The sequence below is a fragment of the Diabrotica virgifera genome, chromosome 8 (assembly GCF_917563875.1).
Source record: "Diabrotica virgifera virgifera chromosome 8, PGI_DIABVI_V3a".
Classification (NCBI taxonomy): Eukaryota; Metazoa; Arthropoda; class Insecta; order Coleoptera; family Chrysomelidae; genus Diabrotica; species Diabrotica virgifera.
The window spans coordinates 22,158,581-22,174,945 of NC_065450.1; the positions used below are offsets into that span (position 1 = coordinate 22,158,581).

The following is a 16,365-nucleotide window of genomic DNA, read 5'->3' on the forward strand; positions in this document are numbered from 1 at the left end:
GATATCTATGGAGACAGCAGGACTGCCTCTACCAGGCTACCACTACATCGCTCCAAACCACATCGTGAAGGCCCCCATTCATTGAAGACCACCCGCAAGCAAAGATGTAAAACTGGGTGAGCCCCAAGTTCAGTAGTTGGTGTACGCATTCACCTCAATCATATCGAAAACGTCGTCGCCTGATCTGTGAAATTATACTGTTTGACAATATGTCGTTTATAATCTTGATAAACTAAAAAAATCAACAAGATTGGTACTGGGGAACAAAGCCAAAGATTTTTATTTTCACGTTTTATAATGTACATTTATATGATATATTTAGATAAAACTCAAAAGGTTTTCATTTTTATTTGTTAAGTATTATGCTAGTTAGTTCCATTTTTCGAAATCCAGACAAACTAATATTTTTACAAACAGTTAAATTGTTGCAGATATATTAATGTTTTATAGTTAACTTATTTGTTTATTGTCCTGTTCAAAATGTCAGTCGTTAATTATAAGAGTATTTTAAAACAGTAACGGACAACTGTCAAATGGCCACTGTCAAACGTTTGATGTCAGTTTTCAAATTGTGACGGCATCTTTTGTGTGGGTCGATGTCAGAGTTAGTTCACAACTAATTGCTTTAATTTCTGAATACTTGCAAACTACGTACACAGTGCTAGCCAAAGGTCTCCTCCCCCCTCGTATCTTTTGAACAATAGAGAAATTTGGAGTGAGAGAAGAAACGCACGTAGGCTTCTCCGCAGGTGACGTAATAGTGATAGATGACGTTACAGAGCCACTGTGACCTATAATTTTGAATAGGACCTTATGGTAAGTGATATATTTTATCTCATTTGAAAGGTACTGAAAATACCTATTCAATCGTACTAATTTTGTTTGGGCTTAGTGTGTACTAATTTAAACCTAAACAAAATTAGTATGATTGAATGGGTATGCTCAATACTTTTCGAACGAGATATCCCTTGCCATAAGTTCCCATTGCTTCTGTCACAGCGTCTTTTTAACGTCATCTTTTACGTCACCTGTTATAACTAGTTGAGAAGACTACGTCCGTTTATTTCCTCCCTCCAAATTTGACTATCATAAGTATAACCGTTCAAAGGATTCCAAGGGGAGGAGACTTCTGACTAGCACTGTATAATGTATTTAATATATCGTGGATTTTAATTGATTTTCTTGATTGATCTCTTTTGTAATCACTAATTTTGGGTAATGTCCAATAGCTTCAAACTACTTTGGATCTTCTCATTTTAGAGATACTAAAGTTACTACAATAAGTCTTAAAACTTGTGAAGTGACTGGTGTAATGTGTAATGTTTATTTGCATAACAAATTCCCAATTATAATAAAAAGTATACGAAATTTTACGATACGCGCATTACGTTTGGATTCTTTCCTTCTTATTGAAAATTATGAAAATTTTGACAGTTGTCCATTACATAAAAATCATTAATAATGTGATATAAACTGGGTATAAAACTGCCTTCAATTTAGAGGTTTTCGGGATGAAATTTTAGAAAATACCATCGTAGATTCCTGTAGATTTGTTTTCAGAATTAAAAATTACACGGTTTTTAACAAAAATACTTAATTGCCTCCCTAGGTACTCTTGCTCAGTGCTGTTTTGGTTAAATGAAATAATGTGAAGGAAACTAACATACAGCTTAAAAAATAATAAAATGGTTACCAAGATCAATATAATTATTAAAACAGATTGAAAAATCACTTACTCGGTTATTGGATTGGATCCCATGTATTTTGGCTGCCTCTAGCTACATCTTTAGGGAGCTTCAGATTGATTCATATCATAATCACTTCTGTTTGGGGCTTGTGAAGTTCCAGTTTTATACTGTCGATGGTAGATGGCTGCGCTTGGCTGATTATTGGCGCATGAGAGAGGGTTTTAAGCAGGCTAATTTGGCAGAAATAATGGACTGGACTGTGGTATTTATAGGTCTCCAGGTTGACAGAAATTGGTGATCATCATCTGTTTTGTTGACAGTTGCGACGTTTTTGCATTTAAGAGAATTCTTTGCTGATCCCTGATGTGAAATATGATCGTAAGCTGTCCAAAACTGGAAGTCTTCGATTTTGACTGTACATATATTTTACTAACTGAAACCCTCATATAAACAACATAATGAATGAGAATATCGTAACTCCAAATGAACGTAGATTGGAAAATCTTGACAATACAATGTCTGATCCATCTTTACATTTAATTAACCTCGTATTACTTTATTTACTGACTGCTTACATCAACACACAACACTATTAACTACTGCCAAAGAACTTGAAAATCGCATCATCAAAAGATCTATTTCAGGCAAACATTCTTCCATTCAGTAAGACACTCAACGCCTGGATAATATGGTACGATTCAATTTTGGCCAATCATATAAAACCTAATAATAAGGCCCATCGAACGATTTGATCTAGCTCTCGCTTCCCAGCAATCATTAAATAAACAAATAGCCAAAGTGCTTTTCGCTTAGAAGGTTTAGGATGTTTATATGAGAAACTTTCTTGTCAATGTTTTGAAAATGCAAATCTTCTATGGGTTGCGGTAGGTAACCATAAAAATTTTATGATATACAGGGTCAGATAAAAGTTAGTGTTTTCTGAATTAAATAGAATTTAGAAAATTGTAACTTTTGGATCGTTACACAGTTTCTGTTGCAAGAGTACCGATACAATTGTTAATACTTACCTATGAATAATAGTAAAAACCAGTAACTTCACTCAATACCAAATTTGCTCAAAAACTGTACTGTTCTTTAAAACACCTCCGGTTACCGGAGCTTTAATAAGTAGACCGCAGCAATAATTCTAAAGTATGAAAAGATTGTGATAAAACAGTATAGAATAAAATTTTATCTAAATTTAAGACAGGACAATAAGTGAATTATATTGTTTTTAGAAAGTACGGTGTTCTAAGTTAGAAAAAATAGACAGAGCTGCCAATGAATTCAACTATTACTGGAAAAATGTCACTGGATGTTTAACTTTGTAATCTAAATGTTTTTAAATGTGAGAAATATCCAGTGCTTTAATGTATTTGGTATATTTAGGTATCCAGTAATACGTGAATGTAAATCGTCTGTTCTGTGAGAACAGAACAATGCAATAGTAAAAGTTTTTGATCATTTAAAAATCACAACAAATGTTAAAATTATGAGTTTTAATGGCTTACTCGTTCAATGTGGCAAAACAGTTATTGGGAATTCAAATTAACAATATCTGGAGTGTTTTCTATATCCATGTGAAAATATAAGTACAGTATATAGGTAGTAACACTTTTACAAAAAAAAACAAAAAAACTTGACAAGCCAGGAGAGATGTAAATCTCCAACTTACATATTGAGGGGATTAAATATCTTACGAAGGTGCCAGAGAATCTCAAATAGATCAGAATCATGATAGGTTACACCAAGTAACATGATAGGTTAGAACAATACTAAACCCCGTAAGAAACCAAGAAAAAAACCAAAAATAAATTGAGGAACTATGTAGAACAAATTGAACAAGTTTTTAAGAAATGAATCTAATGACGAGAGAAGCATGTAAAACATAGATAGTATATGAACGGCTAAGAAAGGCATATAACGATCGAGAGGAAGAAAATGCAAGAGATCCAGGATAAAAAGCTTAATGAGACATAAAGACACAGATTTTCTACACAGTATATCAATTAAAAAAGATTTTATCTGTAACTTGTACAAATAACTTTATTGAATATTGAACCAAAGTATTAGTGAAGAAGTAAACATTGTATATTTCGCGTTTCTTTATCTAGTAGTAGATATAAGAAGAGAGACCGCAACAAAAGCAGCAAGAGTAAGTGGTTGCCTCCGAGAAACCATATGGAGAAACAAATATCTGACCACGGAAAGCAAAATAAAAGTATACAAGACAACAGTAAGACCTATCCTAACATATGCAGCGGAGACAAGGAACGATACAAGAAAGACGAAACAACAAATCAACAATATCGACATGAAAGTATTAAGATCAATAGCGTGCATATCCTTAAGAGACCGACAAAGCAACAGAAGCATACGAGAACGATGCAAAATTCAAAATATTAACAGGTGGATAAAAACAAGAAAGAAAAACTGAAACGAACATGTAAACCGAATGGATCCAGATAGATTATCTGTAAAAACAACAAGCCGTATAGCAGAGGACCCGTTGGAAGGCCGCCGAAAAGGTGGAAAGACAATGTACAGTCAACAACAACTGAGGCAGATAAACAGGAGTAATCCTAATCGCACGAAGAAGAAGAAGAAGAAGAAGAAAATATAGAAAAATTCCCGATACTATTCCTTTTTAAACTTTATGTCTACCTTACCACACCATTATTATAAAATTTCTTATAAATGTGTTTGGCCTAGTTAATACATCTCTCCCTTTATTTATAAAGCAGAATCTCAATAATTTATTAATGCATTGGACTACTCTTAGAACTTTTATTGGCGTTGGTGGCAGCTCTGGTAGTATATTAAATACAGTATTGTTATGAAACTTACGGGGTGACATGGGCACTTTACGATTGCAAGTATCAGTGTCGAGTTAGAATCGTATAAATTAGGCTGTGGTACATAGTATTTGATAGTATTTAGTGTTTCTTCCAAAATTCGTGTGTGCCAAAATATATCACAACTTTGCTCATCTTAGGCTGCATATGTTAGAAAGGTGCATAACTTACCCAATCACTGTACTTTTTTTAATCGAGATTTTAATCTTCTTTATGTGCTGTGCTTGTTTTCAACCGTTGGCTATCGTCGTATATTTTTAAAAGGTATAAAATATTTTTCCCATAAAGCAACTAGATACGTCTGACTAGATAGATGTCATTTATTTATATTCATGTTCATTCTAACGTTTTCTGTTAAAAACCAGTAATTTCGTTTACTTCAGTATTTTCCTGAGAATACGTTTTACCTTTTTTACAAGATCTTCGTGTAGCCTCTTCATTATTGGTATTTTTGTAGTCACTATAACACTTATTCAGTTAATTATTTACATTTTACCCGGGTGTCTAAACAATAATTCTGCGTGCACAAAATTGTGTTACTAGAGCTCGAAAATGAGTAACTCTTTCGCAATAAGTGTAAACAACATAGTTTTACTCAATGCGTGGCACTAGTGCAGTCGATTACTTCACAGTTATCTCAGAATTCATTGTTTGCAGTCTTTATTCATCGTAACGAATAAAGGATATTACTTTTTATTAGCTTGTCATACTCCGTTCGGAAGGCACGTAAAGCCATCGGTCCCGGCTACGTAAGTAGTCGTTAAATCATGTTAAGGGCGCTTGCGCGACCTGAAAACCCTGAGACTAAACTTTAGCTGGAAGGTTACACGAACTTACAATAAATCCATTCGTTACAAAAGAAAAACATTCTTCACATGTATCGTAGATACATGGACATGATTTATTAGTATATTTCTCTGGATTTATGATCATCTAAATTTTTTTGTACATATAATAATTGTACGAATAACTTCACAACAAATGAATAATTCGCAATGCTCGATTCCATCGCAATAAATATCTTGAAATAAATTTGAACAACCAACTTTTATATATAACAGTAGCAATGATAGAACAATTAACTAATTAACAAAATTATAAAATATCGGAAGAATGGAGAACGAGCGAATTAATTCTATTATTCCTCTATAAAGAGGAGATAAGAAACAGCCAGAAAACTACAGAGGTATCAACTTATTAAATACTACCCTAAAACTTACAACTAAAATTTTACAAGAACTAAGGATAAGAGGATACTGAATCAGAGGATAAGTTTAGCAGATGAACAACAGGGTTTTCGTACTGGAAGATCGTGTAAGATGCAATACTCTACATAAATCAAATTACATATGTACTGATAAATCACTAGAGTATAATAGAGCAGCATTTCTATGTCTGATTAATTTGAAGAAAGCATTTGACAGGGTAAGACTCGAAGAAGTAATCGATCTTCTGTATAATAAAGAAGTTCCCCTATATATTATAAAAACTATTGAAAACATCTACCAAAACAACAAACTGGAAGTCAGAATAGATGGGCATCTTACAGAACCTAAAGACATACGCAGAGTTCATTGAGCTCTATGCTCTTCAATTTAATCATGGATGAAATCATCAAAAGCGTCAACAAAGGATGAGTATACAGAATGGGAAACATAAATAAAAATACTCAGTTACGCAGAGGACGCAATAATGATAGTCTAAGATGAAGATAGTCTGCAAAGATTAGTCCACAGTCTTGACATAAGAGCAAAATAATTCAATATGACAATTTCATCTTAGAAAACTAAAAGAATAGTAATCAGTACAGAACCAATCAGATGTAAAAATAGAAATTGATGGCATCAGTATTGAACAAGTAATGGAAATAAAATACCTTGGAATTACACTTTCCAGCTATGGAGACTTGGACAAAGAAGTGAGAAATCAAGTACAAAAAGCAAATAGACTGGCAAGATGCCTTAATAACACTATATGGCGAAACCGACATACCTATTAACACTGAGATGAAGTGAAGAATTTATAAAGTCGGTACAGTAACCTGCTTATTAGAATAGGCTTCGTGCCAAGCAAAAATATTCTTATAAGCGGGATATTCTAATAACCGATCATTGGTGGCTAGCTGAAATAAGTGTACCGAATATACGTTATTATAGTACATACTATGTCAATATATATATGCATATGGTTTTAGGTCTTTTTATGTAAATAAAAATTTATAATATATTTACAAAAATAATTACGAAACGATTAGACAATAAATTGGAATTGGGTTTTAGAAAAGACTTTCGAACAAACGATCAACTATTGGTAATAAATAATCTTATAGAAAAATGCTGTTTCTAAAAACGGCCAAGTGTGTGGCAATGTACCTATAAAAATTTGTAGACAAATGAAATTATTTTATGACCTTGTCGGCATACGATTGAATTTTCTGTGGGAAAGAGGCGTTTACTTATAACACAGTAATAAAGTGTTTATTAGGTACCTGACAAACCGTAATAATATACAAAACAGCAGGCTTTCCATGCTCTTACCGACAAAACATTATATCAGGCAAATTTAAAATTTTTAGGAAATTGTACCTAAGAATTTATTTGTTGACCTGCAAAAATTATTCTAAAAAGCGATATTAGGTTACTAAACCATATTCCAATAAACGGATAAATTTATTAAAGAGTAAATGGAAACGTTTCAGGACCTCGAATTTATATTCCATAAACCGGGATATTCCTATAAGCGGGTTCGACTGTATAACAATATTGCATCAGAAACTAGATCTGATACAGCCACAATACAAAGACTACTACAAACGGCAGGGATGAGAGTACTGAGAAGAATTACAGGAAATACACAGAGATCGAAAGAGGAGTGAAGACATTAGAAGAAAATGTAACATATAAACGAATGGACACTAAATAAAAAAAAGAATGGAATATCCTCATAAGCAAAATGGGGGAGACACGTGTGGTCAAAATAGCAAGAGATAAATCGGTAGAAGTATCGGCCGACCGCGCAATAGATGGAGTAACAGCCTTCCATACAGTTCCATCCTTCCATCAATCCGCCAATGAACAATCAACAATGTTTACATTTTTTGCCTCCTTATTTGTTCCACCTAGCAACACGCGCACTAATTTAAAAAAATGGGCTTCACTTATTTTTCCAAGTTCTACGTCTAGTTTATTATTACTACATCTATGTGTGTAGATACTTGATGGAATATATTATGTTGTGTTGGTTATATTAGTGGATTCTTTCAGGATAAATCGATTATTGCATAAACCAATTCTTTCAAATAAAAGGATTTTTTCGAAATACATAATCACTACTTTATTTTACAAATTAAGAGGATTGAAACGTAAATTTCTTGCTGGAAGGTTCAGCTTCAGAATATCGAAGTATAGTGACTGGGTAATTTTCAAAAAATTAAGTATTGACAATCTCATCAAAAATGCTCATTTCACTCGACTATTCTAATAAAAATCAATGCAATATTTTTGCAATTAAGACGTACGTTTATTTGTAAATAGCGGTAGTATTAATGTGATCACTTAACTGGAGTTTGCACTATCGCAACATGTTATAATAATTTTAATTTTGTTTTAGTGTGAATAGATTCGCGAGGAGTATGTACACAGTATATCGAACGTGTATAAAATTGCAAGTTCCGAAACTACGAGGGTCGTTCGTAAAAAAACGTTCACTACGCCGCTGAGAAGAAATGCGACGTAGTGGGAGAAATCTGGCAACACTGTTTTACGCATCAGCTTTTTCTCTCTCTTATCCCACCACTCAGGCTTCGCTGTATTGCTCAGTGCTGGCTTAGCAGTCTTCGAAGATGGGGCTCCCGATCGTTGTTACCACCAGATGCGAAATTCTTTCAACAAGGAATCGACCTTTATCCTCATGGAACAACAGTTAAGTGTAACAAATATTCTTCTTCTTACGGTGCCTTATCCTTAAGGGCGTTGGCCATTACATTTGCCCATTTAACCTTATTTGCAGCCGCCCTGAATAGTGCTACGTAGGTCAGACTCGTCCATTGTCGTAGGTTTTTAAGCCAAGAGTTGCGTCTTCTTCCTAGTCCCCTTTTGCTCTTGATTTTTCCTTCGATTATAAGTTAGAGCAGTTCATACTTTTGATTTCTTATGATGTGACGAAAATATTGTGTTTTCCGTTCTTTTATTATAAGCATAAGCTCTCTTTCCTTATTCATCCTCCGCAAGACTTCCGCATTTGTCGTATAGCTCATGTAGGATATTCTGAGCATTTTATGATAGCACCAACATTCGAATGCTTGGATTCTCTTTTGTATTGCTTCTGTTATTGTCCAGGCTTCAACACAATAAAGCAAGGTGGAGAAAACATAGCACTTAAGTATACTAGTTTTCAATGAGATATTCAACTAGCGGTTGCATAGAACTTTTTGCATTTTGTAAAACACTGTACGTGTCTTCTCCAGACGTGTTCTGATCTCGAATGAGTGGTCCCAAGTTTTATCAAGGTTACTTCCAAGGTACGTTATTCTTGTTACTCTTTCCAGATCTGTTCCGTCGACATTGACCTTCACCCTTCTGATTTGATGCTTGCTGATGACCATCGTTTTTGTCTTCTTTGTATTCAATTTCATCCCAAATTCTCTACAGGCTGTCGTTACTCCGTTCATTAGGCGTTACAGTGTTTCAGCATTATCTGCCAAAATGACCGTGCCATCAGCGTATCGCAGGTTATTATTGCCCGTTTATAATTATACCACCCGAGGTGCCTTCCAAAGCTTTCTTAAATATCTTTTCAGAGTAAACGTTAAACAGCAAAGGTCCCTGTCTTACTCCCTTCTCGATATTGATTTTTCCAGATGTTTCGCTTTTTATTCTGATTTTAGCCTTTTGTTATTGGTAGAGGTTTAAAATGATCCTTTACTCTTTATCGTCGATATTACATGACTTAAAATATCTATTAGTTTATCATGTTTTACCAGGTTAAAAGCTTTCTGAAAGTCTATAAAACACAAGTATACATCAGAATCGACATTTCTACATCTTTCAACCAGCACACGTATTGAAAAAAGTGCTTCTCTTGTTCCGAAGCTAATCTTAAATCGTCTAGTTTATTGTATACTCTATTGTGTATTATTCGTAGGAAAAGCTGTAGCATACGATTCATCAGGCTAATAATCCTATGGTCTTCACATTTCTTGGAGTTTCTCTTCTTTGGTCCTGGTATAAACACCGATGTCAGCCAATCATTTGGTATTATGCCTGTTTCGTATATTTTGTTAGTTTCACAAATATTGCGAGATATTTAAAAGACTGAGACATGCGCCCTTACAGTATGCCTTTCCTGTCCCAAAAGACGGTTGTCATTTCCAGCCGACTGCGTTTGTTTACACTTCATCAGCTTCGACGAGGTTGAGTGACGTCATTCACATGATTGCTGTTTGGTAAATTTGAAACACCCATTTGTCGTCGCCTATAACAATGGAATCCAAAAATTCTTCCTTGTTGTCTTTACATTGTTGCATTTAGAAAACGTACCACACACAGCACGAATATCGTATCTGGCGCTAACAGCGAGGAGCCGGGAGTTCCATCTTCGAAGGCTGCTAGTAGTCCGGCTCCGAGCACTGTAGCGAGGCCCGAGTGGTGGGATTGAGAGAGAGGGAGAGTTGGTGATAAGACAGTGTTGCCAGATTTCTCACAGTACGTCGTGTTCTTTCTCAGCGGTGTTGGGAACCTTTTTTACGAACGATCCTCGTATATATTATGTACCAGGTATAGGTACCGTAACATGTTTTCTATTTTGAAATTTGCTCACAATTTGCATCTTGTAATATACATCGTATATACTAGTACCCGGCAGTGTTCCAAAACACTGAAAATTGCTTTAAAAAGCAAGCATAACATTTTTATTACTTAGTTTTATTATTCTTTTCACAATTGTGATGCTAGTTTATGTGGGAACAACCGAGTATTAAAATTTGTCACATTAGAAGATCCGATCACATACACCCTCTCATTTTAAGAATTTTTTAAATTTTCTGTGATTAAGTATGCGTTAATTTTTATATATGTAATTGCAAAGTTTTATTTCCGAAGAAATTGCCACTTTGGATAGACGGGAAGTGAGATGCACATTATAGATCTCCCCTTAGTCTTCTTTAATCCAACATTCGTTTGGTCTCATTAATTTTATTTTCTTCGGAAATAAAGCTTTCAATTGTTTTAGGCAGATGTCGCTACGCATCAATATCGAGTTATTTTATCGTGATTCGATACTAAACGTGCATAGAAATCGGCCCACTTAAAAATTTTGGTCATTTAGGTCTCATATTTCCTAAACTTGTTGGGTGATTTAAATGATTTTTTGAACATGTTATAGCCTGATTCTTTAACAATACCACTGTAATAATATTGTTGCTAAACAGGTAAATTTTCATTGTATACTGGGTGTACCAATCAAACTGTGTTTTTTTCTCAAAGTTCGCATCACCCTATGGAATATTCTAGCACTTATAAAATACTAAAATTAAAACCCAACTATAGCCACAGGTTTTCTTAACATTTTTTTTTGATTCATTCATGTTGGATAATAAAAAAGTTAGGTACTTTAACAACTAGACATGTTCTTCATCAATATACGGTGTTTCTAAAAAGTGCAACAAACTTTTAAGGGGTAATTCTGCATGAAAAAATAATGACAGTTGGATTTATAAAGGTATGTCCGCAAATGTTTCGTTTCCGAGATACGGGATGTTGAATTATTTCTTACAAACTGTCGATTTATTTATTGCTTTAAAACCATTGTAGATATGCAACTGAAATTTGGTAGGCTTTAAAAGATAGCTATTGCGGATTTTTTGACATAAAATTAAGAATTTTATATTCACCATTAGCGTGCATACGGGTAATATGATCGGTCATATTACACATATGCGCGCTAATGGTGAATATTAAATTCTTAATTGTATGTCAAAAATGTGCATAACTACGTCTTAAAACCCACCAAATTTCATTGACGTATCTCAACCGGTTTTAAAGCAATAAAATAAATCGTCAGTTTGTAAGAAACAATTCAACATCCCGTATCTCGGAAACGAAACATTTACGGACAATACTTTATAAATCCAACTGTCATTATTTTTTCATGCAGAATTATCCCTTAAAGTTTGTCGCACTTATTTAGAAACACCGTGTTTTTATGAAGAACATATATCTAGTTGTTAAAGTACCTAACTTTTTTATTATCCAACATAAACGAATGAATCAAAAACAGAATGTTAAGAATACCTGAGGCTATAGTTGGGTTTTAATTTCAGTATTTTATAAATCGATGGTTAAACTGCAAATCGATGGTTTGAAAATAAAACAAATATATTTTGACGTAATAAATTTTTACCTGTTATAATTTTTTTATTGGAAATTTTCTGATGTGACAATATATCGACTTTATTACTCCATTTTTATAGATCTTTACATTTTTCCATTTAACAAAAATTGTGTAATACACTTTTAGAGGAAAATGCCTAAGTAGACGCTTTTGGGGCATTTCTATGCATACAGTGTATACAAGGTTAACATGGAAAAAGACTTGCAGTCTCGACAGTCCTATATTTTCCTAACTTTGGAGCTGAATACTCTGTAAGTTCCCACATTTATCTACCACAATTTTTATTATACTTTTTAGAATTTTTGACAAATATAATAGAAATAGCGGACTGAGAAAAGTGTTTAAAAGACATAATTTATTTATAATTTGGTTTTACGCTTGTTGATAGTATTAATCAAAGTGTATTCTAGTCCTTAAATGTATACCATATCTTTCGATATTAAAGGTCTAGTCATTTTTATTTATCATTATAAATTTAAGGTGTTTGTTATGGTTGCCATTTGTTGGTTTTTGAATAGCTATTATTTTCAATTTCACTGATATAAATAAGAGAAACAAATAATTCAGAGAAATCGGGATGAAAATTATAATGAAGTCTCCGACAGGGAGGAGTACGCAGCCCAACACTATTCTAATGAAATGAATGACGACACGATTCAAGTTCTCTGTTAACCCAGATATGAAAATATCAAAAGGCGCCGCTAGGAAAATATTTCAACATGCGATCTCAGCGAAACGGGTCCTTTGTACTCCAACACAGAGTATGGCATTAATAAAAATAGAAAATAGACGGCTTCGTTTTGATTTAAATCTGTCTCCTGCCATCCCCCGATAGCTATTTCTAGGTCTACCCGTTGTCAAGGAGGCTATGCAAGGAGACAAATTTATATCAAAACTTCCCGGTATAAAATAAAACTATTTATACCGTAGTAAGGTTAGAACGCCCTCTAACGGGGAATAAGTGAAATAAATGAATATGAAAATATCCAAAGGCGCCACTAGGAAAAGCCTTTTTCTAGCGGCGCCTTTTGATATTTTCATATCTGGGTTAACAGAGAATTAGAATCGTGTCGACATTCATTTCACTTATTCCCCGTTAGAGGGCGTTCTAACCTTACTATGGTATAAATAGTTTTATTTTATACCGAGAAGATCGGAAGTTTTGATGTAAATTTGTCTTCTTGCGTAGCCTCCTTGACAGCGGGTAGACCTAGAAATAGTTATCGGGGGATGGAGGAAGACAGATTTTAATCAAAACGAAACCGGCTATTTTCTATTTCTAATATTTATGGGCGACATTATTAAGAAATACACAACAAGGAGTAAAAAGCTGAATGTATGGTATAGAAATCTGCGAATAGTAGAAATCCCGAAAGGAGTATTTATTGACGTTTTGGTGCTAATTGCTAAAACTGAAAAAGAACTAAATAATTTAGAAATATGGAAAGAAATACTCACTGAAAACAAAATAAAGATAAATATTAACAAAACAAAAGTTATACAGATAGAAGAAACAAGAAAAGAACTTAATATAGAAATAGAAGGAACAAAAATAGGACAAGTTAAAACTTTTACATATTTGGGCATAATAATAGCAACAGGATGTCTAGAAGCAAAAAATCAATAGCAGGGTAGAGAAAACGCTACAACTATATCATACAATGAACAACAAAGGACATCGCACACATCTTATGGAAAATATAATGTCACTCAAGATCAATAAAATTTATACGAATAGATTCGTTGTAAATTAACGGTCAAATCTTATCATTGCGCCAACTCCATATTTTCAAAATAAGAGCAGAAATTGATATAAATAAATCTGAAATCAAATGGATACGTACATAAGTTAGAGAGAGAAAAAAAATGTGTGTGTACTTTGTACGCACGTAAGAAGTTATATTTCTATTATATGATTTAAACTAAATTAATATACTTTTTATTTATATTTTGTTTAAATATTAAACTAATTTATACTTACTACTTCTCAAACATTTTTATTAGAACAGTGCCAAAAATTAAAATAATAAAAGAATAAAACACACACAAACACATTAAACAAGCCACAAATGATGTCTGAACATTAATTGTCGAAAATTTTTTTAACTAAATACGTATTTTCTGTAAATACAATTATATAATAAATATACTTACAATCATAAAATGTATTAAAAAAAACAAAAAAGAAAGTTTCTATTGGGACTCGAACCAGCGCTGATAAGCGCGGTTGGTATTGGAATTCATTCGCCTTCAACGCTTCAACACTATGTGTCATTATTTACGAAGATCGACTAACTAAACGGATTAAACTTGTGATATTTTGAAAATTGATCAAATTATTTTAATTTTGAATTGAAATGATTTAGAATTGAAAAAATACAACAAAACATAGAGTAAGAAAACAATATATTAGGTGAATATTGATAGAAATTTTGATGGTAATCAAATTATATAAATAAAAGTATTACATACTATGTATGTATTTTGGCAGATCAAATAGGTAGGTTTATACTCATGATACACTAACAATTATTACGTACCTGTTGCTTTTAAAAACTATTTAAAAGTCACTACAATATTATAAACTTTTTTGTTTCTGTCCTCAAAACAAAACTAATATATTATACATTTGTTTACCTTTACCTTTACCTCCAAACCACAGCTGTCCTACAGCTGCCATATCGGATAATTTTTGACATGTCATTTGAACATCCAATCAGAACAAAGTTATAATGCGCATGCGCCGGGCTGATAGGTTTTAACATAAAAATTCACCCTCTATCGCCGGTAAAGAAGTATAACTTCAAAAATATTTTATAATACCCAAATTGTCGGTACTCCATAAATCAGCGGATTAGTTTTACTAATCCGCTTAGGCCCAGCGGGGTTTAAGCTCTTTTGAATAGCACCCAGAGCAATAGTGATTGTAACTGACACTTTTACTGACTAAAAAATTTGATTTCGATAAACTTTAATTGCAGTTTGCGCCGTAAGTAATCATAATTAAGAGTTGGCGCAATGATAAGATTTGACTGTTAATTTAAAACGAATCTATTCGTATAAATTTTATTGAATTTGAGATTATATTTTCCATAAGATGTGTGCGATGTCCTTTATATGCATAAAAGAAATATCACGGAATACAAAAATGAAAGTTTTCAAAGCAGTTTATAGACCTGTTCTAGAAAAAAGGCAAGATACAGGCTATAGGGATGGAGTTTTTAAGAAACGTTAAAAGTGCTAGGTACTAAAATGGTTATAGTAAGAAACGAACTGAAAATAAAATCCACATTGGAGTCTATAGATCAGATATAGCTGAGTTAGTGGGGTTATTTTCACCGGATGAAAGATACCGTGCCAATGAGAAGAATGTGGGGAGCAAAAATGTTGAAAAACAAAAAAAAGGGAAGCCCAAGACAGACAAGGGATGAAGTAATCATCGGAAAGATGGAGACAAAGGAAATGACATGAACAGACGCAAGGATGTTGAGACTGAACCGCAAAGAATGGAAGAAATTTGAACCTACACCATTATATGGTAGAAAAGTCCGAAGCCCCAACTTTAATTCCAAACAATCTACAATCTACATAGTTTATTTATAGCAACAAATTATTATGTAAGATCATTCTAGAAAGAGGAACATATTTTCCAAAACAGACGGAAACAAGTTATTATGTAGAAGTTTTTATCAGTTTTCATTTTATTATTGTTAAAATATTACATTAAAGTAATAATCCATTTGGATCGATGTTAAAATACCTTAAGTAATTCGGCTTTTTAGAAACAATAGCTAAGTAATCTTAAATAGAGATTAGTAAAGTCGCTACTGTTTTAGAAACAAGATACAACACTTCGATTAAATAAAAATTTAACGGCTTTTAAATTACACTTAATATATGTATAAAAAAATATGTAAAAGTATTCTACAGAAATAATGAAGTAACATAAAAGTATAATATGTCTGTCAAAGAGCATAAGGCCCCAAGAAAATAGAGACAAGGAAGTGTGTCATACGTTAACAGTACGACGTACCAATGTCCGGTTTACCAAAGAGTAATATAATAAAAAAAGGGTAATCGATAAGTATAATGACTTTTTTATCCTGTTTATATTCCTCTTATAATTTTATAAATTATCTGCACCTAATACTAAATTAATATACAACCTATTCAAAAACTAACAATATGGCAAGTATTTATGGAACATCACCTAGGACAGTCTTTTATCAGACTAACAGTGGAATTGTCAGATTGCGTCATATTTTGCAAGTTTTGACAAATTTTCTTTACTTACAAATAATATCAGTTAACAGTGACCGAACAGTTAAAACACTTGCTAGGACATATACTGAACTGAAAACGATAAGAAAAAAGACACGAAGAGGAAGAGGGAAGAAAACACTGATAGAAAGATTTTAAATAAAAAAGTAGCT

At 33.0% G+C, this 16,365-nt stretch overlaps 1 protein-coding gene across 1 annotated transcript in view; it reads left to right on the forward strand.

The window, feature by feature from the left end:
- The window catches only part of LOC114333317 (poly(rC)-binding protein 3), a 754,646-nt gene that overhangs the window by 719,783 nt on the left and 18,498 nt on the right, over nt 1-16,365 (forward strand). Inside the window, exon 9 of the mRNA XM_050658849.1 lies at nt 1-16,365. This exon is cut by the window's right edge and continues 18,498 nt beyond it. Within this exon, the coding sequence (XP_050514806.1) occupies nt 1-85 (85 nt within the window). The 3' untranslated portion in view covers nt 86-16,365.